General features: G+C 49.7%; 1 protein-coding gene and 1 pseudogene across 1 annotated transcript; both read left to right on the top strand.

Moving 5' to 3' along the window:
* Window positions 1–2611: 2611 nt before the first annotated feature.
* LOC122081646 (NADH-ubiquinone oxidoreductase chain 4) lies at window positions 2612–18727 on the top strand. The gene is made up of 4 exons (XM_042648835.1): window positions 2612–8205; window positions 9632–10146; window positions 14776–15198; window positions 18633–18727. Exons 1-4 carry the CDS (start codon window positions 7745–7747, stop codon window positions 18719–18721), a joined length of 1488 nt encoding a protein of 495 aa, XP_042504769.1. The 5' UTR covers window positions 2612–7744; the 3' UTR covers window positions 18722–18727.
* Window positions 18728–19649: 922 nt separating this feature from the next.
* Window positions 19650–22191, top strand: LOC122082203 (annotated as a pseudogene).

Below are 22191 nucleotides of genomic sequence, written 5' to 3'. Positions count from 1 at the left end.
GAAGGGATCCAGTGCCCTTATACCGACTCCTCCCGGAATTGCGTTATCGGAGCCGAGCCAGGAATGGCCGTTAGTGGACACCCACCACTTTTCACCGGTTAGAGAGGCCCTCTTTAATACATTAAGAAAAGATGTTCACAGGGGCCAGAAAGACTCGGTCATAGGAACTTAGACTACCTACGCGCTGGTAAACGAAAACCACCTCGACCGGATCTACCGAACGAATCAGGCCGCCCCTTGCCTTGAAAGAATTCACACGCGGCCACCAGCTTTCCCAAAATAAGGGGAGATCTGCTGCTTACTGCTCACGGAAACATCCGACCTATACAATAGTCAAGTCGTCCGCGTATCTTTCTGATCTCCTTTCCTTCTATTCATCAGATTTTTTGCTTTGACCAATACAACAGTGGTTGATGGTGTTGGCTAAAAAAGGGGGAGAGAGGAGAGCATGGGGCCTTATTGTTCTGCATTTTTTTTAGGTTCTCTCCGTTTCGTGCGTGAATGGCGGTTCTCAGACGAGGGAATCGTTCCTCTCTATATAGAGATTATATATATATAGGCTAGAATGCTTCTATCGATAGAGCAAGAAAAGCTGATCTACGACCACCCTATATAAAAGGGTGGTCTACGATCAGCTCGACCGCAGGCGGGTTGTAAATCAGGCTGATTTACAATCAGCAGCAAGAAAAGGCCTACCGCTAGATAAACGGGCTAACGCGCCCATGCAACCAAGCAACGGCTGATCGTAGACCACCGTTGCCTTGACTCTGTTAGGGGCGCAGTAGTTTGATTGCTGCGCGTGCTAACGCGTCAAAGCATGCTAACGCACAACGGTGCTCTACGATCAGCTCGACCACCGGGAGAGAGTGGTCGTAGATCAGCTCAGCCGTTGCTTCTTTGGTCGTAGATCAGCTAGGGCGCGAATCCAGCAAGCAACGGCAACACTTTACTCCGCCCAAGTGCGCTAACGCGCGCGCTGTAGTTTTTCAGCTTGTTCTGGCGCGCTAGCCGTTGCTTGGTTCTGGCGCGCGCCTTACTCAAATAGGGGCTCATGGAGTTGCTTGGTTAGGGTTGAAGCGCTAAAGCCCTTTTTTTTTATATAGGGTGGTCGTAGATCAGCTTTTCTTGCTTGGACCAAGCAACGATCCCGCCACTGCTCTATTCCCGACTCGAAATCCATAAAAGACATTCTTATCTGGCTGGCGTCAGTCTCTCGGTCGAAGGGATCAACTAAATAATCAACGAGAAAAGCGGACGTAAAAGCGGCCCCTATTGCGTAAGGGGGGAACGATACTTGATCGGATTGGAACGAATGTTGGGATGACCCACCTAATGAATTCACAGGATCAAGAGGGGATGAGCTTGTTGCTTTATTATAAAAACTAACCACAAGGAGGAGATTGCTACCTCTTTCGTTCATAGATAGATGGATTTGAAGCAGCTATCAAGTTGGCAGGCCATGCATCCGATCCTTGGTATTCAAATCCCTACCTCATTACTTCCCTTTCAACTGCCTGTTAAGCCGATGATTCGATCCCCGCCTCTTCCCGCTCATCCGCACCCGAACCCTCCCTACCTCTCCTACCAGACATAATTGAGGCTCGATTCGATGCCAGAAAACTGAGGGCCCAAAATAGGTTTTTGGTAGCCGAGTGATCCGATGCGGAGGCAGCAATCCCAGCAATAGGAGAAATGGGCCAGGCCAAAACCACGATGTGATCTTTATCTCGACGAATCCCCTGCCGCACCTCCTATCTGGTCTACGACCAGCCTCGCTTCCGCCATTTCACCATGAAGAGGGTGGTCGTAGATCAGCTGATCTGCCAGCCGAACGAACAGGAATGGCTGAGTTGAGATAGCCGGAACGAAAGAGAACGACCCAAGCTCCAGCTCCGATTGCTATATCTGCTCCGGTGGCTTGTAGCGATTGAAGTGGCGAGTGCAGTTACGGGGAGTTTCGAGGGAAGTAGAGAAGGAAAGGAAAAGGCCATTGAAGAATTGGCTCTGAAAGAGGCAATGCGTCTTGAAGACGGCTTATTAGACAAGGGCAAGGCGATGACTATTGACATAGCCGTTTAGGTGAGGCAATGAATATTGTTCAATAGACAGAGAAGACGAGAGAAAGAAAGGACCAATTTCAGGCCCCGGGGCCGGAATGCGGTAGGGCTAACGCGCCCCACGCTCGATTCTCGAGATTCATGGGCCGTCTCGCGAAGATCTTCGATCCGAACCTTCGCATCTACTCTATCTTAGAGGATGAACCACGCCTTCGCTATCGCCCCTCGTTATCGCATTGATTCTTGCCGGCCCTTCCTGATTCCAATTCCTTATTGAGATCGAGATCTTGTTCCATTTTTCCCAGTTCGGTCAGATCAGTTCCATAATATAGCTTGCCCGGACCGGGCTTTCAGTGTTTGGTCGGGCCGGCCGTAATGAATGATCGTTGTTCGGGAACAAAACAAAAACAATAAGTTATAGAATCGCTCTCGCTCTTCGCCTAAAGCCGTAACTTCGCTCAGATTGATCTGACCTTCGCTATCGCAAGAATATAGCGATCGAAGAGCTATCGCTCAGCTGCTTCGCGTATTACGAAAGCCGTATTGCCCGAAGGGGGCATGCTGCAAGAGCGTAGGTGAGTGGTAAGCGTAGGAGGCGTGCCCGAAGGGCAGCGGCAGCAGTGTGGTTCCAGGTGCCGTCGCGTCATTGAGATCTGCAGGGTGGCGGGGACTTCGACTGTACTTTAGGGGTGGTAGGCTTAGTAGGGCTCGAACCTACAATATCACCGTTATGAGCGGTACGTTTCAACCAATTAAACTATAAGCCCCTACGGATCTCTACATGCAATTCGCTCACTTCGGGAAGAGCGGACGGAAAGAGGAGGGTGGTCGTAGATCAGCTCGACCATCGGGAGAGAGTGGTCGTAGAGCAGCTAGCTCAGCCGTTGCTTGGTTGCTTAGTACGCGCATCTTCTTCTTGCTTGCTGGGGCTCACCCGTTGCTTGTTTAAGTAAAGCGCTAACGCCCTTTTATATAGGGTGGTCGTAGATCAGCTTTTCTTCGCTGGCTTCGCTAGGTTGGTGGCAAAGCAACCTGTAGTTTTCTTCGCTGGCTTCTGCCTTCCCGAGCTGTCCCTGTGATCCAGGGCGTTTTCTGAAAGCTCCTCCATATGACGCCATTTCGATTGGCGTTTTTCTCCGCGCGCCATTTGGAATGGCGTCAAACTTACCAGGATGCAGATCTGTGCTCTCTTTTGCCCAGTGACCTATTCTGGGTTCTCTGGTGATGCTGCTTTAGTTTTGTTGCTTTGCAGTCCTTGTTCGAAATCATCATGGCTTTCCACCCCTACTACGAGATAGAATGCCCTCCTCTTAGATGGTTCTGTCTTTGCTTTATCCATTACAAGCATTTACTGGTTCATACCTATTTCTTATAAAATTCCTGACGGTAACTGCATCCATTCATTTTCACACTTCAAGTTCACCTCTTGTCCTTTCATGGGGATTGCTTTTGAGGCCTTCTTTAGCTTCGCAAACACTTAGGCTCTGCTTCCACTTCCGTGTGGTGACTTCCTCAATGAAAGAAGCTGTCTTCCAATAACCCTTTGGTTTGGCGCCATTCTATTTCCCTTTGTATATGGGATCAACTCATAATGAACCATGCCCCTATCTTTGCTATTCGATGGTCATGAATCTTTTCTCTTGACTTTGGACCAATTTTGAGATCAGTCGTGATTTCTTGGTCGACTTTTTTTTGGGGATCTTGGTCTTTGATTTGGCTAGAGTCCTTCTCTACCCAATGGTTCAATATTGAGGCCTTAGTCCTATTGGACTTCTTAGTACTCGTGCCCACTTGTCCAGGCCACTTTGTCAACTCTCTACTCGTAAGAAGAATAGTGCTCTTTATCAAATTATAAGCCGGGTCATGAGTACAATGAGTCAGGTGTTAATCTTTATCCCAAGATCCTTAAAGAATCGGTACAAACAAGAAAGACTCGCGAGTAATATGATTCAAGATCAAGATCTTGATTCTTGATTCTACTTCTTGTCTTGAATCTTGGAATTGATGGAATGCGTGCTGATAGGATGAGATGGGATGGTCTCGTGGATCACACGTGGAGAGGAGAGCCTCATCCAACGTTGGGGAGACATCCACACGAGTTTAGGCTTGTGGAGCCGCTAGACGCACCTAAGGTGACGAGTTCCCTATCTAGTCCCTGTGAGTTGAGCGTCTCATTCATGTTCCGTCACTGCCTGGTTACGTTACCAATGTTTGGGGAATCCCTAAACATTGGTTTGGGGATACCTCTGGGGGCGTTGGGGAACTTATCCAGAATGACCGATTCTTTTCTTTTTGGAGGGGGAAGCGGGACGCTTTAAAATGGGCTAAACCCAAGATCAGGGACGTGGGATCTGGAGTCTGAGGTGAGGTGCGCACAAGAGAATGCAGTGGCCTGAGAGGCGTTCATCTTGCTGATATCGAGAATGGCCTTTGCTGTCCGCCTTGGCTTTCATCTTCGATCGGGGGGCTTATTTGCTTTAGGAGTCCAGGCCGATATGGAGAATGAACCGGGGTAATACTCAGGTAGAATCAATGTTTCTGCTGGGTCGTCTACCCGATCCATCTGATCATCAATTACCCAAGCTTCAATAGAATGAAGCAGCTGAGATGCATCATCAGATAGTTGTGTTCATCATCCCCTGCAGTTATGTTAGCTTACTCATCCTGTTGCTCATCGGCTACACCTCTCCTCTTGACTCCTTGTTCCTTATTTCCAGAATCAGTTGCCTTGGAGATCGGCTCTTGACTTACCGCCCAAAGAATCAATCAAACAAACGGCACGGCCAGAAGAAAAAAAAGCAAAAATCGAATCGGTAACGGAATCTTGATCAAAGGATCATGTACAGCATCCCCTGTATACGCGATCTACATAGAAAGATAGAAAGAGGCTTCGCTCCTTTCCACGCGATTCTATTTATATAAAATAAAAAATAAAAATAGAAAGCTCTAGGATTGCGTAGGATTCTTTGGCTACCGCTGCGGCGGTCAAAGTCAAAGACCCAACCAACCCTAGCCGCCGCCTTAAGAGAGGTTTTTCTCCCTCCCTTCCAGTGTGGCTTGAAAGAAAGCAAGCCACCTTGTTTTTGGCAATGAATGGAATCAATAGATCGGCGGCACAGTAGAGTGATTCTGACTGAAACTCCTGCTTGATCTGTTTTGAGGCCCCCAGCTTTAGGCTAGGTATAGGCCTCTCTAGAAGGTTGTGGGTTGGAGGAGAAAGGGGAGTGGAGGCGGGCCTCCGTTCGCATCTCTGTTCCAACAAATAACGACTTTTCCTCGTTCCCATGACTCCGCGGCCCATCTGCCTTTTCCATTGTCAACCCCGGCAACTTATGAGTGAGGCTTTCGGGGCTACCTACTTTAGGGCTTAATATATATATAAGAAGAGCCCGAATTTGGCCTTTTTGTTTAAGGGCTGCTCGCCTTTTGAATAGAAGGAAGTGGGATAGCGGGGGTGATTTCGGTAAACCGATGCATGAGCTGAGGCTCCCATGTCCCGCCGACCCTCCGAAAAAGTAAGGTCGTAAAACGGCTCATAGGGAGTCAGAAGCAAGCAGAGTCAAAGGCGGGTCAAACTCACATAAGCAGAGGGGGAGACACATTCATGAAAAGCGAGAAGCCGTGCCGTGGGGGACTGACCAACTATGAATAGATCTTACTTACGGGTAACAGTAGGAACATCTATTAGTCCGTATCGTGGGTCTACTTGTTACAAAAGGCGAACATCCCCATTCCAAAACATTCACATAGGTCCTCAGGCGGGCGGGACGAAAAGAGTCTATTTACCTTTACAATATTCCGGAATGTATCACGGCCCTATCTATTCATCTTTTTTATTAAAAAAAAAAAGAGTTCCGCATCTCTCCGGGGCCCGGGGAACAAATAGGCGTGGGGAAGAGGGAGAGGGGGGGCTACGAGCCCTCTCCCGTTGCTGTTCCCGGACCACCCACCCCTTCCTTCCCCTTCGCCCGGCCCGGTGAGGTCCGAAGAGATCAGATCTCTCGAACGAAGTGAAGTGATAGGAAGAGAAGACTGCTGGCGGGAGATCTCTATTCATTACACCCAGCGAAGCCAAAAAACGTGAGCGCCTAGCGCGATACGCAATCAAACTACTGCGCTAACGCGCTTCAACCTAAACAAGCAAGGGCCCGACTATATACAACGGCTAGCGCGCCAGAACAAGCAAGGGATGAGCCCCTACTCGAGTAAGCTGATCGTAGAGCACCGTTGCGCGTTAGCGCATCCGCTGGGCGCGTTAGCACGCGCATCCAAGAATCAACGGATGAGCCCCTACTCGAGTAAGCTGATCGTAGAGCACTCTCTCCCGGTGGTCGAGCTGATCGTAGAGCACTCTCTCCCGGTGGTCGAGCTGATCGTAGAGCACCGTTGTGCGTTAGCATGCTTTGACGCGGGAGCGCGCAACTAGGTTGCGCGCGCCTTACTCAAATAGGGGCTTTAGCTATAGTGGGGCCCTTGCTTGTTAGGTTAGGGGCAAAGCAACCTGACGCGTTGCGGCGCCCTACCTTGTCCACTGAGGCTCCGGAGTTTGCTGGATCGAAGTAGGAAATTCTCCATCCGCCCGCCAGCAGCAGAGGGGTTCGATTCCCGTTATACGCGATGTGGCGAAAAAGACTGAAAAAACGAGATATGCCTTGCCTGCATTAAGATTTAAAACTTGTCGTCTACTTCCAGGAAATGTTCGGAACAGAGAACTTACAATAATACAACGCCGCATTCTCCGAAGATTGAGGAGCAAGAAGAGATCTATTAATAGAAAGATTTATCCGAGAGAAAATCTTAACAGTTACATCCAATCACAAATGCTCGTACTTTCACTTTCCCTTCTTACCCAGATTGGTGTGGTTTTTATTCTCAATTTTTTCCTATCCCATCTGGGTCTGCCGCCTATTATTCCACCCATCGCGGTAGCTGAATGTGAAAATTCTTCTTCTTCTGAAGAATCAGACCGCCCTTCCTGCTCTACCTCGACCCGAACTCATCGGGCGGAAAGAGACTTTGATTTAAATCATACTCCTTCTCCTGTAGAAGAGGAGGAAGATTTAGATCTCAACTTGCCCCCTGCCGCTGACCCTGCCCAGGACCAAATTCATCGACGTCTGAGGCAGGGGCAGGAGGCAATCGATTTGGCGCTCGCCCTGGGCCAACCCCACAATTTGAATTTAGAGTTAGCACTTGCGCCACCAATGTTGGAAGATCAACCCGCATCACAACAAGTTGGTGGAGAAGTTGTCCTAATGGGGAGGGTGGGAATCCGGAAAATCCGGAAATAGAGCGCATAGCGCGGCGGCTTCAAATATATCATGCCAGAGCGGTATCCTCCGCCGAGGAGCTCAGAGCCTTTAAAACTAGGGCCGCCGCCCACCTTAGTTTCAAAGAGCGAATAGTAGGTCGGATGGGCCAGCTTTTCCCCGAGGAAAAATGGAAAAATATCATTTCAGTTCGAGAAGGAGTACTTATTTCGAGAAGGGGCTCAGAATTCCCTCTCGAAAAGCTCCAAGAGATTCTCCGGGATCTCGAGGTGCACGGCCGTAACGCCTATTGGGCTGCGGAACTCCAGAAAAAAAAAGGGGGGGATTTCTCGAACTAATAGACCCCTATTGTATTGGAATTAGGCGCCCATCTTTTTACTGTTGTCAACTAATCTCTTCAATGTTCGATTCCACTCTATGTTAGAACATTTCTGTGAATGCTATTCCGATCTAAGTGGTCCTATTCCGTGTCCCGTGCTAGGAAGCATTACTCCTCTTTTCATTCCAAATTCAAGAATACGACCGATACGATTGATTGGTCTGTGCGCCTCTCTTATTACTTTTTTGTATCCCCCTGTTCCTCGGATACAATTCGATCCTTCTACGGCCAAATCTCAATTTGTGGAAAGCCTTCGATGGCTTCCTTATGAAAACATAAATGTGTATATGGGTATAGACGGTATCTCTTTATTCTTCGTGATATTGACCACATTTCTGATCCCTATTTGCATTTCAGTGGGTTGGTCTGGTATGAGAAGTTATGGGAAAGAGTATATTACAGCATTTCTAATTCGTGAATTTCTAATGATCGCCGTGTTCCGCATGCTGGATCCTCTACTATTCTATGTTCTTCCCGAAAGCGTGCCAATCCCTATGTTGTGCGGAGCTGAGCATCTTCTATTCGCTGGGATAAAGCTTTTCCTCTGCAGGGGCCTTGTGCAGTAAACCCCCTACGGGCGGTCGTCCGTCGTCGTAAAGTAGTCCCCGCGAAGCTTTCGGGAAGAGGGGTAGTCTTGTGCGTAAGCATAGCATTTCTGGTCGAACCCGCCCAACCCAACTAAGAAGAACCGAACCTGACAGACACATCTTTTCATTTTGGGGAGGGTACTCCGAGTAGTGGGTACCTCGTAGGACCTCGACCCGCCTACTCGGGTCTTGTATGGATATGCAGGAAGGGGTGCTCCTAGGTGTGTGTAGGGGGTGTGTTTGTTCGCGAGAATGGATTCCTCGTCAAGTCAGTTTGGGGGGTGTGGACACACTTGCGCGAATTCGGGTAACGGCTACAAGGGAGAAATCGAAAGGAAACTGTACCCGACCAGGGATGGACGTAAACTCGTAAGCTACCGAGGGTAGGGATAATCGTCCAGGTCTTATTGTGAAACAAAAAAGCCGCCCCGCCACAGCAGGCGGGTTGGTTCCTCTGTCGTCGCCGGGGAGCTCTTGGCGAGGAGACCTTAGGATAAGTTGCTAAAACAAACGGGAGGGGAGGATCGACCCGTTCAGTATAATTCCGAAGAAAGACTGTTGGCAGCAGGTGGAGACATTTCTTTGGCCCCCTTCCGAAATGCGGGCAGGGTAGAGCTCGGCAGAGGGTTCGAGAATAGGGTAGGGTCCTGCCCTTAAGATTCAGATAAGAAAAGGGTTCAAAACCTTTATGCATGCACCTCCGTACAAGTGCTGCGTACAAGTTCCGGCCAGGATGATTGGGAAAGATCAAACCAATTTGAACCGCTCACATCACAGTAGTAGTAGCGTAAAGGCCGTAAGTCGGGGGGCGGCCATAACATAAGGCTATTACTTTCACATCTCTCTCTCTCTCTCTAGATATAGATATCTAGAGAGAGAGATCCGCTGCGTGAGCAACCCGACTGTGCGTTACATGTGCTCTACAGGCCGCACTCAATCTTTCTTCCCAACGAGCCCATTTTTCTTGATTTGGAAGACGGGCGTTGCGTTCGGTTCGAAAGGCATGGTTTTCTACGGTCGGCCCCCCTCCCACTAGTCCGGCTAGCTAGTGAGCGGTTCTTTCGGGCGGGAAGCAGGCCGGGCCCTACGGGCGGGCATCTCCCGCAACGCAAGCAGCATTGTTCGCCACCACCCGAGAAGCAAAAGATTCGAGAGTCCAGGCAGAAAATACATGCATAGATAGTGGTCTAATGACAAGGGCCGACGACGGAAGCTCGGGACGGAGCCGTATGATGCGGAAGTCTCACGTACGGTTCCCTGAGAAGGGAGTGGCTACCTACTGGAGCTTCGACCAACCACCACCGGTCAATTCCGCTTTGGGGCCACCCCTTACTCTACCATTATTATAGGGGTATGGGGTTCGAGACAAAGAAAGATCAAGGCAGCATATCAGTTTTTCCTATATACTTCACTGGGATCTGTTTTTATGCTATTAGCTATTCCGTTGATTCTTCTCCAAACAGGAACCACCGATTTACAAATCTCATTAACCACAGAATTTAGTGAGCGGCGCCAAATCTTTCTATGGATTGCTTCTTTCGCCTCTTTCGCCGTCAAAGTGCCTATGGTACCAGTTCATATTTGGTCACCCGAAGCTCATGTAGAGGCACCTACGGCAGGATCCGTCATCTTGGCAGGAATTCCTTCAAAATTGGGAACCCACGGGTTTTTAAGATTTTCAATACCCATGTTTCCCGAAGCGACACTTCGTTCCACTCCTTTCATTTATACTCCAAGTGCGATTGCTATAATATATACTTCCTCGACCACTTCAAGACAGATCGATCTTAAGAAGATCATTGCCCACTCCCCAGTAGCCCATATGAATCTGGTGACTATTGGTATGTCTAGTCGGGCGGCGGCCGTTAGGTCACCTATTTTGAGTTATGGACACACAAGGCCAAAACATGTGTGCCGGGCGTGCGACCCATCAACCTACTAGCAATGGGGGAGAAAACATAGCATGTCGCAACAAAAGCTTGATTCGAGGCGTCAGCAAAACACTGCCGTCTGTTCCAAAAACAAAAGCCCCTTAGCGCCCCGGGACGGGAGTGGGGGACGGCCCTACGCGCAGGCAGCAGCAGCACCGGCTCTACGAAGTCAGAATCGAATCTTTCTGTTGGCTTTCCCTCATTCGTGAATAAGAATTCAAGGGCGTGAAGCTGCAAACGGAGTTTGCTGGAGCAAGGTAGGGCGCCGCAAGCAAACGTAGGCAACAAGCGAGAAAACTACAGTGCGCTAGCGCGCCCCAGCAAGAGAAGCTGATCTACGACCACCCTATATAAAAGGGCTTTAGCGCTTCAACCTAAACAAGCAACGGCCCTACTACAACACAAAGGGGCCTTTTGGCCCGCCAATCTATAGTGAAGCGCCTGAGCGCGCAACTTAGTTGCGCGCGCCTGACTCTCCTAGGGGCGAAAGGACTTGCTTGTTAGGTTAGGGGTTTTCTTCGCAGCTTCGCCTGCTTCTTATTATGGCGGCTATGTTGGCGTGGCGGAAATGAACGAAAAGCGATATGAACGTGCTATTTTCAAATCGATTGATAGATAGCCTGATCTGTTCTGATAGATCGAAAGAGTAGGAATGGATAGAGAGGGAATCTATCAATAATAAGGGGAAATCTCCTATTTCTATCTATTGATGAGACAACTATCTATTCTGGATCCATCAGAAAGAAATCGATATGTATCTGATGGAGTCTACATCGTACGTAGAGCGTCCAAGCGCTTTTTGGGCCAGCTCAGTTCTCTTATCCATCGGTCCAATGCACTGGGCTCATCTCATGGAGGGAAAAGCCAAAATGTAGTTGTGTTGTTGTTGTTCGCCACCTCGACGCATTCCCTTCTCTCCCCGGCATCGTCCCACACAGAAAGAAAGAGCGCGGAGCCCCGGCCCGACCTGTAGGTCCGCTAACGTAAAGCGAGGAGTTGAGCCTGAACTGGCGAACCGAAGTCACTTTCGGAACCATACTTCCTACAGCTAACACGTGTCCAGTCCAGCGGGAACGCACAGCGCAAACGAACGTGAGCTGCTATACCGAATTCCCCGCTGGCCATCGGGGACCGAGTGGTAAGGCCATGATCTGCAGGGGAACGGATCACTCATTCTTCCATTGGGGACAGGTGCACGAACGACAACTCCAAACGTCACACATCCGCCGCCTACCTACCGTTTAGGTGGCACCAGCGAGATCCAGCTAAGGTAAGGGTGGTCTACGATCAGCGGCTGCTCCACTCCGCTGCGGTCTCATGAACTGAACTTCGTTGCCTCCCCGCGCGCGAAGCGAATGGGCGCTGTGCCGTGGGTCAGTTTCGGGGCGGGGGGCGGAGAGAGACCAGAAGAACGATTCATTTGGATCGACGAGCCATTTCGTGAATCAATGGAATGTCTGTCTATCCATGAACATCTATTGACGATGTATATCTAGGGGATCTCTCTATACATATAAAAGTCATTTATGGCATGATATGATCGCCTAGCCGTAGCCGCATATCAGCTGCGCTCAATATGCGGGATTGGATCAGATCTTTCGCTTTGACGGAAGCTTTTGGACCTAGCGAAAAGGACTCTAAGCCTTCGCGCAAGCAAGCGCGAGAGAAGCAAGCAAAGTAGAAGCTTTGCCAGAAGCAAGACGAGGAAGCGGAGCTGTCGTAGAAGCGGTAGCTTCCCCCGACCGACTACAATACAACAGTCGCGACCTACTTTGATTCAAAAAAAAAAAGAAAGGCCTTTCTTTTTTGCCCTATCTATAAGGGTACGCTCTGCTCGCCCTACTTTGATTCAAAAGAAAGGCGAACGGTTTGGTTTGGCAACAAGCAAACGGCTTTCTATCATAGTTGCAAGGGGGGCTGTTCGCCTTAACTACTTAAGTACCAAAGGCTGCTTTCGGTTGGTTTCATAAGGGGGCTGTTCACTACAAGCTATCAGCGCTGTCTTAGATTGAACGGCAATAAGATAAGTCGACGTTCAATCTCTAAGGCGGGTTTCCGCTGAGAACGGAATAGTGTTCGTGTCCAAAGGTGAACAAAGCCCTAGCTTCTAGAGTTCGCTGCTTTTCCCAGGCCGGAGAAGGGCTTATACTGCTCGCCTTTGTTTGATATGTTCATTCAGTACCAATACAAACTTTTTCTACACAAAAAGTGGAAGGGCCACTATAGAAGCTAGAAGTAGCCTATACTATAGTAGAGTAGTCGGCCTAACCAAAGCGTCACGACATAATCCAATTACCCTTTTTTTTGAATCTTAAGTAGGGGGCTTAGCCCGCCCGCCTACCAATCAAAGAGGCTGAGAGTAAGCGTAAGCTCACCCGTAAGCTCGAAGAGCTTTCTCCGCCAGAGAGAGTGGAGAAGGGGAGAAGCGACTCGTCGTGGAAGCGGTAGCTCCCGGGACGGCCTAAAAGATCGACTTGGCGCAGGAGGGTGGTCGTAGATCAGCTGGAAGGAGGCAAGCAAATGAAGGGAGGCATTACGGGCCGACTACAAGAAGCAAAGCCCCAACTAGCTTGAATGGGACTCGACAAGTCGCTTATAGAAGGCCGACGACTACTTTAGTTCAGTAAGGGGGGAGGGAAGCGAAGCAACGCGAGCTTTAGTTGGCCGACCACTACATAAGCCGCCGCGGTAATCGGTTTGGAAAGCTTCGAGCTTCCCTTCATTCGCTTCGCGGGAGCCGCACAGCACATAGCTGGAAGTCAGAGGGCCCGTACTACCTGCCTAACCCTTCGCTCCGAGGGACCGTAGATCGGAAAGCGCCTTCTAAACCACTCGGCAGAAGGGAAGGGGCCTATGTATTTGCATGACCCCTGCAGATTTGACCCTACCTACACCCGGAGCCAATCCCCTAGCGGTCCTGCCACCACGCCGCAGAACGGGAGCTCGTGTGGAACCTTTTCTTTCTGGCGTAACAGCGGTGGAACGTAACATAATATTACGGCCGCGTAACATAGGGGCCTACGGTACGGGGAACTCGGCCAAAATATGACACCCGAAGGGCCCGGCACGCACAATCCTATCCTATCCGAGTCCGAGTTTACCCCTTGCACTTCGGACAGCCGTCCGTAGCATCATAAGGAGCACCTCCCTTTCGAGGTACCAAAATGGTACGGTACATAGGAGGTTTCTCAACGTGGTGTATAGCACGAAAAACCTTTCGATACAAGATAGGGCCGTTCACATGAAAGAAGAGAAGAAAGGATTGATTCTCTTCTTTCTCTTTCTCGAGGGGGGAAAGAGGGTCTTATGGAGGGAGGGGGGAACATTCGGGCGCATTTATCAAAATCCTCCACTGCATCCAGGATCACAAGTGGAACGCGTTGCAGGGGTGGGGAGGCAGCGAGCTCCGCTTGAAAAGCGAAGCGAGCCTATCAGAGAAAGCCGTTGCGCGCGTGACGCGCGCATCCGTTTTTCAGCTGGCTTCAAAGTGCTAGTTGTAGCGCGCTAGCGCGCGTACTCTTCTGTGGCGCTGTTAAGCCCATGAGCCTTGTCTTCCCTCCAACGACTAGCTTCCGTTTCTTGTTCCGGTCCGAGAACGAGGACGCTGCCCTGCCACTCGACTGAAAGGAGAGGACTTCCGCCTGTGGTGTGGTCCAACCCATGGGAATTTCATTACCTCATCCCCCCCCCGCCCATTGCTCAGTGCTCCCTGCTGCTTCGCTGGGCTTTACCCGTCCCCGGCGTGGACGCGGGCTTCTATAAGAGAATGAGAAGCTCTCAACACAAGAAAACGCGAACCGCGCGGAGCCCACCCGAGTTCGTTTTCTGCCGCCACTGGCCGGCCGCTGGGGAAACACAGCCCGGCCCCCTCTCGGGAAACGGGGGTGGGGGTCCAACAAGCACTTGCTGCAGAGGGGGCCCACAAGCACCCGGCCCGCCCCTTCTTCTTCGGTAAAGCCGACCTCTTTTTCGCCAGTGCTGACGCAGTGCGCACGTAGATAAGGAAAGCAAAATCCCAGTGGGGGGGGAATGGGGCCGGTGCCTTTCTTTTACGGCCTAAACTCCTATTTGTCAGCCGTGGGGAACTACTGCTCGGTCGGGGGGAGGGGAAAGGCTTGGGCCTACCTATCCCGATAGGACCCCATAAAGGAACGGGAGCTATTGAGAGGTTCCATATTGCCGAGCCGAAGGGCAGCACTTCTGTACGTGATCGTAGTATGTCACGTCGTCTCGTCCCCGCTGCATCGAAGAGTACCTAAAAACTATGTTCCGGTTCACTGATAAGGAAGATAGAGTTGGGGTGGGGGTCTACGATGTGATACTAAAGTATGACCCGGGGAGATACATGCTAACTATGGGTAGGAAGCAGGAACCATTATGTCAAAAATGTCGGGGGGTTACAGATCTCCAGAACTACCATCGATCCGACAGAGCGGAACGACCAGAAAAAGAAGTGAAGTTAGAAAGCCGTATGATAGGTGGTAACTATCTTGTACGGTTCGGGGGGTAATCGGCGTACTCCGATCAGTGGGGGGGAATCTTTGGCTCTATCGAACATACAGGGAATTGGAGGTAGCATTCCACCGATGTCAAGTCATGGACCGGTTCCTCCAGCCCTTTTTCTATGTGTTGGTGTTCTATATGACCGACATAAGACTCGACTTGCTAGATATTACGGAGGTTCAGTGAGCACCATGCCGAATCTCTCTACCATTTCCTTCTCTTCCACTTTGGCCAATATGAGTTCACCTGGTACTAGCAGCTTTATCGGGGAATTTCCCATCTCAGTAGGAGCTTTCCAAAGAAATAGCTTAGTAGCCACATTAGCAGCGCTTGGGATGATTTTAGGCGCGGCGTATTCCCTTTGGCTATATAATCGTGCGGTTTCTGGAAATTTAAAACCCGATTTCCTCCATAAATTCTCCGATCCAAATGGCAGAGAAGTTTCAATATTTATACCTTTTCTTGTTGGAGGGGCGACCGTCCGTTGAACTACCAAAGAGAAAAGGGTAAACCAATGTGATCATGACATTGTAGGTGCTTGCGATGGGACGGATGCGACTTCCCTCATAAGTAATGGGTGGCATAGCCCGTTGCAGAAGTCCCCCCTTTTTTTGATCCATTTCTTTAGTCTTTAGGGAGCAAAGAAAACGCCTAACCAGGCCCTACTACAACACAAGCAAGGGATGAGCCCAATTATGAGTCAGGCGCGCGCCAGAACCAAGCTGAAAAACTACAGCGCGCGCGTTAGCGCAACGGTGCTCTACGATCCGCTTTACTCCGCCCAAGTGCTTGCTGGATTCGCGCCCTAGCTGATCTACGACCAAAGAAGCAAGGGTGCTCTACGATCAGCTCACAAACCTATTACTAAGACGCGTTAGCATGCTTTGACGCGTTAGCACGCTATGTTAGAGTTTTGGTTTTCTTGCTGCGTTAGCATGCTTTGACGCGGGAGCGCGCAACTAGGTTGCGCGCGCCTGACTCATAATTGGGCTCATGGAGTTGATTCTTTATATAAAGGTAAGGCGTTTTCTTCGCTCCGTAGTTTGCATCGTTTGCTTGAGCGCCCCCGGCTTTTTGGCTGAGCCGAGCAAGCAACGGTGGTCGTAGATCAGCTTTACTCCGCCCAAGTGCGCTAACGCGCGCGCTGTAGTTTTTCAGCTGGGTGGGACCGAGAGAAAGAAAGGACGGGGGGCGACCATGCATGGCACTTCTCGACCGTGTCTCCGAGGGACAGTTGAACGAGCGACTCATGAATGCTGCCGGGTCGGACGAGCCAATAACTCGAACGCGTTCGGTCTGTTTTTTGAGCAAGAATCACAGCGTTACCTTACCTTCACCATGATACGGACTCCAAGTTCTTATGGCAGAGCACGAGGAGATTTATCATCAATATGATGATGGGAATGGAAACCAGAAGCACGACCGGGGTCTTCGTGGTCCGATATAATACTTACATCAGTAACAGTAACGTAAGCATGAGACTTTTTGGTAGTACCGGTGAACCAGATGGCCGCGGCGATGGAATCTGGGACGGAGGACTCGTAGTATCTCTCTAGATCTGGCAAAAGCGAAAGACCCCCTAACGTAATTCGAATGGGGGCTGACCGCTGAGCCCACTCTGGCCTCGCAGGGCGGGCCCCTGTGGTTGCGAGCTGGAGCTGCCATAGCTTATGGCTAGAGCAATGGGAGGGGGCCCCAGCAGAGAGAACAGTAAGGATAACGAGCGCTCCGCCCGCCAAGCGGGCGGCAGGAGCAGCGGGCAAGTGCTTGGTAGGCCAACAGCCCAGTGAACCGGGCGGGGCACTCGACGAAAGGGGGGCACACTGAGCAAGTACGAGAAATTGGCCCCGCTCCGCTTTCAACAAAGCAAGGACCACTACGGGAGGTCAAACCAAGGACCTATGGAAGTCGGGGCTCGTCCCCGGTCAATATTGGATCAAACAATAGGGGGCCGTAGCACTGACCTCTTTTTTTATTGATTCAATACAATAGGGGAAAAGATCGTACTGTTCCCTACCGAGACAACAGACACTCTCAACGGATCCTCCGCGCGCTGGGCATACCTCTTCCGTGCGTCTTTCTCGTGGCGGGAACAGAACAACAGGGAAAGACCCGGCCGACCTGCCCAGGGCTCGAGGGCGAGCCATACGAGAGTGAGTCGAAAGGCTTCCGTTCCCGTTCTTGGTTTGGGGGCTTTCGGGCCCCTCTCGATCTTATTCGTATAAGGGAAGGGGGAAGGAGTCTAAATCAATGGACATTAATGAACCATCATTGATGGACGTTGCACATGACACGATCAATTCGACTCAAGGTCCGGCGCTAATAGAAGTTGCTTACTCTCCTAGTGGCGAAGGAAAAGGGCAGGGCTTTTTTCGTAGTAATAGTGGGCGGGTCTCATGAGATCTATGCCGGCCGTCGGAATCAAACGAAGGTCGAAGGACCATTCGATTCATTAAGGGGCATAGATGACGGCCTATTTGTTCGGTCAATCACCAAAGGCGGGGGGGAACCACTATGGTCCTACCGGACCCCTCGATTCTTTTGCATAGTCCGGGGGCCGGCCGCAGCAGAGCAGCGGGGCATAGCGGCGCCCTCGCCTGGCGCCATTCCCGGACCTAGCAGCAGACGGCGGGCCGGGCCTGAATTCAGACCGGACCAGACTCTTCTTTGTTTGAGCTGCTCCCACGCACGCAGACCGGAAGATCTCAGTTGTCCTGGACTGGACAAGTACGTAGATATCTTCGTGGGACCGGGGAGGGAGTCTCAATCGATCTTTTCTAGGATTCCTTATCACGCCACGCACGGAGATCTTTCCATTGATAGATAAGAGGGCTCCCCCCTTGAACAGACTCAACAAGGTTAGGTTACTACCTGCCTCTACGGAAGAGGTGTACTTTGTACCGCCCGGAGGTCATATAGATCGGAACCCGGAGCGATAAGAACGAAAGCCCTACCCACAGCTACAACTACTGGCGCTTCAAAAGGCTTAGATTCTAAGGGCGCTACTGAAAGACTATGGGTGTAAGCCCCGAAAGCCTTTGGTACTTCGGTAGGGCGAGCAGCCCTTAAACCAAAAAAAGGCGACTTCCCCTATTTCTGCATTTCATTCTCTATTTTTCCCGCCTCAAACAAAATGAGAATAAAGGGGAGGCCTATGGATTCGAAGTCACTACGAAAGGGTCGGTCAATAGCATAGCTCTTTCTTTCCCGGGTCTCCTTTCGAAGGCCTTTCTTCGAAAGCCTAATCCGGTAGGGCCGGACGGCTTTGTTTGCCCCAGCTTGGCGAATCGCATCCCCGCGCAACGACATTGTTTGTGCTGTGCGCCCCTTACCGTTCTCGCTCAGTGTTTGCAACGGCTGAGAAGCCAGTCGTAGAAGCGAAGCCTATCGCCACGCCGACCATCAAATACGAGATTGGGCCCCTTCTCAAAGATTGGATGGAATGGCCCAGCCCAATAATGGAAGGTTATAGTACGCGATGCGTTCCATTTGTACGAATCGCGAACATACCACGCACGACCGGACGTAGAGCCACTAAGAGCTGGCAGACCGGGCCGACCGCAGGGAGAGAGTAGATCACTAACGCGCAACGGTGGTCTACGATCAGGTTGCTTGTTTGGTCTACGATCAGCCTAGTGCACCAACCACGTGGTACGACGGGCACTCAAAGACCTGGCGAATGATGGCCCACCCCACCCAAGAGCGCTTATGTCATATGGGAACTCATGGCTGGAAACAATCCTTATGGTTTTGATATCCGGTAGGAATAATAAGAATCCAAGTCCAGGTTGGTTGGTGAGCCTAGTGATAGGAGACTACCTAGCTTGGTTCGGAGAGCACTTGTTGGGTTAAAGATTTGTTTGTTGCTAAATGTTACGGCCTAAATGCTGAACTATTGACCCTACTTGTTCGGATGGGTGTTCACCCCAAAGTGTTCCCGGACCGCATGCATACATCCGTAAGTAACTTAGTGCAACATGGCAAATTTCATTGAGAGGAATCAGCAAAGAAAAGAAAAACGGGTCAACATCAACATGTGTATTTGAGAGATTGTCCTCGGGCTGAGGAGTGTCCACATAAGTTCGTTGAGGTGTCTACACAGGCCTGCGGTCCTCTTTTATATTCTGTCGAGAGTTCGGATTGCTCCACCTAAGTAGAACGAAAAGGAGGAAGGTCCGGACCTCCGTTAAGGCGCTAAACATGTGGTCGTAGATCACAAAGAAAAGGCCTTACCAAGCGAAGAAAACTACAGGGTGGTCGTAGATCAGCTAGCTCATCCGTTGCTTGGTTGCATGGGCGCGTTAGCCCTATATAACGGGGCTAAGGCTTTTCTTGCTGGGGCTCATCCGTTGCTTGTTCGCTATGGAGTTGCTTGGTTCTTTCGGTACATGAACAAATGCTTTGCAACCAAACACTCTCAAGTGTTCGTATGAGACATCTTTCCCGGTCCACACTCTTTCTGGATAATCTCCCTTCAAAGGAACTGAAGGAGATAAATTGATCAAATAACATGCGGTGCGCATAGCCTCACCCCAAAAGGATCTTGGCAATTTAGCAAGTGAGAGCATACATCTAATTCTGTCCACAATAGTGCGATTCATCCTTTCTGCTACACCATTGTGCTGAGGTGTATTGGGAACAGTCTTCTCATGTCTGATGCAATAACTATAAATTTATTTTTTTAACTGCTTCGAAGTATATTCCCCACCAACGCTTACTCTATAGGGGCGAATACACTTTAAAGGTTTTCCTCTTTCCCTTTCAACTTTAGCATGAAAATGTTGAAAAATCTCAAAGACATCGTCTTTGGGCATATGCCCACACTTTTTGATGCAGGAGCATCGGTTGTTAGGGATATTTTAGTTTGAATAGGGGTCTTTTTGTCTTTTATTGAATGAAGGGCCTAGATCTCGTAGCAAAACATGCAACGAGTCAAGACGCATCAAGAACCACTTAGATCTGAACTAAGCAATGATGTTGAATCAGAAGGAGGATCTTATGCGGAATCAGAGAACTTGCGATGGGATGAGCGCATTATTCGAGCCTTAGATGCGCGTAACGAAGGAGGCATTAGGGTTGATGTTCCTGAGTTTCATGGGAGACTCAACCCCGAAGAATTTCTGGACTGGCTTAATAGCTTAGAAAAGCTTTTTGACTGGAAAGACATGCCAGATCAGAAAAGGGTAAAGTTTGCTGCTACTCGTCTAAAGGGACATGCCGCGATCTGGTGGGACCAGATTCAAGCAGATAGGCGGTTGAAAGGTAAGGAACCTATTGGAACGTGGGAGAAAATGAAGTCCAGATTACGTGGAAAATTCGTTCCGCCGCCCAGACGTTCTTCCAGAAACTCCAAAACTTACGCCAACGGGAAAGAAGCGTACAAGAATATACTGAGGAGTTTCATCAATTATCCATTCGAAACGCCTTAAATGAGCCCCTTATTAGAGTAAAGGTGCTCAAAAGGTGGCTCGGTATGTGAACGGATTGCGACCCCCAATCCAAGATGAGTTATCGTTACACCGGATGCCGGATGTTGATTATGCTTACCAACTAGCATTAAAGGCTGAAGACAAGCTACGTCGCCATAACACCAGAAGGACTATTTCAGAAAAGGGACAAACGTCGACAGGCATTGATAAATCGAGAGATCTCTAATCGCACTACCAATCAGTTGCAACAAACTACAGGTAGTCAAGATCGTGGAAAAGGAGCTAAAGGAAATCCTACTGGTTGTTTTAGTTGTGGAAACCAAGGGCATCGAGCTTACGAATGTCCTAAACGTCGACCAGAAGCTCAAGTCCACCTAGCTGAAGCAGGTGAAGAAGGGAATGGTGTGGAAGAAGAAAATCCCAAAACCGTGGAAAGTGAAGATATTGAAGAAGAGATAGAAGCAGATGAAGGCTCCGGAGGAGATTGTTAGAAGGACGTTGATTACTCCTCGCTTGTCCAATGAAGATAATAGGTTTTTAACCAATATTTTCAGAACACGGTGCACTGCAGGTGGAAAAGTCTGCAATGTCATCATTTTTGGAGGAAGTTGTGAAAATATGGTATCACTAGAGATGGTCGATAAATTCAAACTGAAGTTAGAGAAGCATCCACACCCAACCAAAATTTCGTGGTTTTTGAAAGGAAATGAGGTGCTAGTCGACAAGAGATGCTTGGTCACTTTCTCCATTGGAAAATCCTACAAGGATGCAATTTGGTGCGATGTCGTACCAATGGATGCCTGTCACCTCTTGCTTGGGCGACCATGGCAATTCGATCGTAAGGTGATTCACGATGGAGAAAAGAACACGCATACCTTTTGGAAGGATGGTGCGAAGGTGGTGTTGCTGCCTCTGTTGGAAGGTGTCATTAGTGTGACAAGGCAAACAAATGGAATGCAAGCTGAGAATTTGCTGACTAGGCGAAAGTTTGAAACGGAAGCTCGGGAAACAGGGGTAGTTTATGCTCGTCTGACTAAAGACGCTAGCCCTACTCCTAATTAAGGGCACTCCTATACCTTCCAAGGTTAGCAAATTGCTTGAACAGTTCGCTGAACTTATCCCATAAGAGTTACCAGCGGGATTACCGCCCATGAGGGACATTCCACATCAGATCGATCTAATCCCAGGATCTTCTCTTCCGAATCAAGCTGCTTATTGGATGAGTCCATCGGAGCATGAAGAGTTAAGTAGGCAGGTTAGCGAGCTGATTAAAAAGGGACTTGTCAGGGAGAGTATGAGCCCTTGTGCTGTGCCTGCTCTCTTTACCCCAAAGAAGGATTGCACCTGGCGAATGTGCGTTGATAGTCGGGCCATCAACAAAATTACCATCAAATATCGATTCCCAATCCCACGATTGGATGACATGTTAGATATGTTGTCTGGATCGCGTGTGTTTTCGAAGATTGATCTGAGAAGTGGTTATCATCAGATTAGAATCCGACCGGGGGATGAATGGAAAACCGCCTTTAAGACGAGGGATGGGTTATATTAATGGTTGGTGATGCCATTTGGCCTATCAAATGCCCCTAGTACTTTCATGAGGATGATGAATCAGGTGCTTCGGCCATTCATTGGCAAATTTGTAGTCGTTTATTTCGACGACATTCTAATTGTTAGTGTGGATGAGAATGAACACCTGAATCATGTACAATGTGTACTGGAAGTCTTGCGACGGGAGAAACTTTACATCAATTTGTTGAAGTGCTCGCAGCTTACTAAACAAGCAACGGACGTTGCCCCTACTCGAGTAAGGCGCGCGCCAGAACAAGGCGAGCCAAAGGCTCGCTTCCGCGCCCTAGCTGATCTACGACCACCGTTGCTTGTTTGGTCAGCATACGATTTCCCTTCATCTCACGTGGAGGCTTCTTGCCTTTTTCGGGATCTAGGCCGATTGACGGGTTCAATCTTGGCGAGAAAGAAATTAGTATATAATCAGTCGGGGCCAATCCTCTCATTCTTGGTAAGGGCATGGTGA

The sequence above is a fragment of the Macadamia integrifolia genome, chromosome 6, assembly GCF_013358625.1.
Source record: "Macadamia integrifolia cultivar HAES 741 chromosome 6, SCU_Mint_v3, whole genome shotgun sequence".
NCBI lineage: Eukaryota > Viridiplantae > Streptophyta > Magnoliopsida > Proteales > Proteaceae > Macadamia > Macadamia integrifolia.
This window is presented reverse-complemented; position numbering and strand designations above follow the sequence as displayed.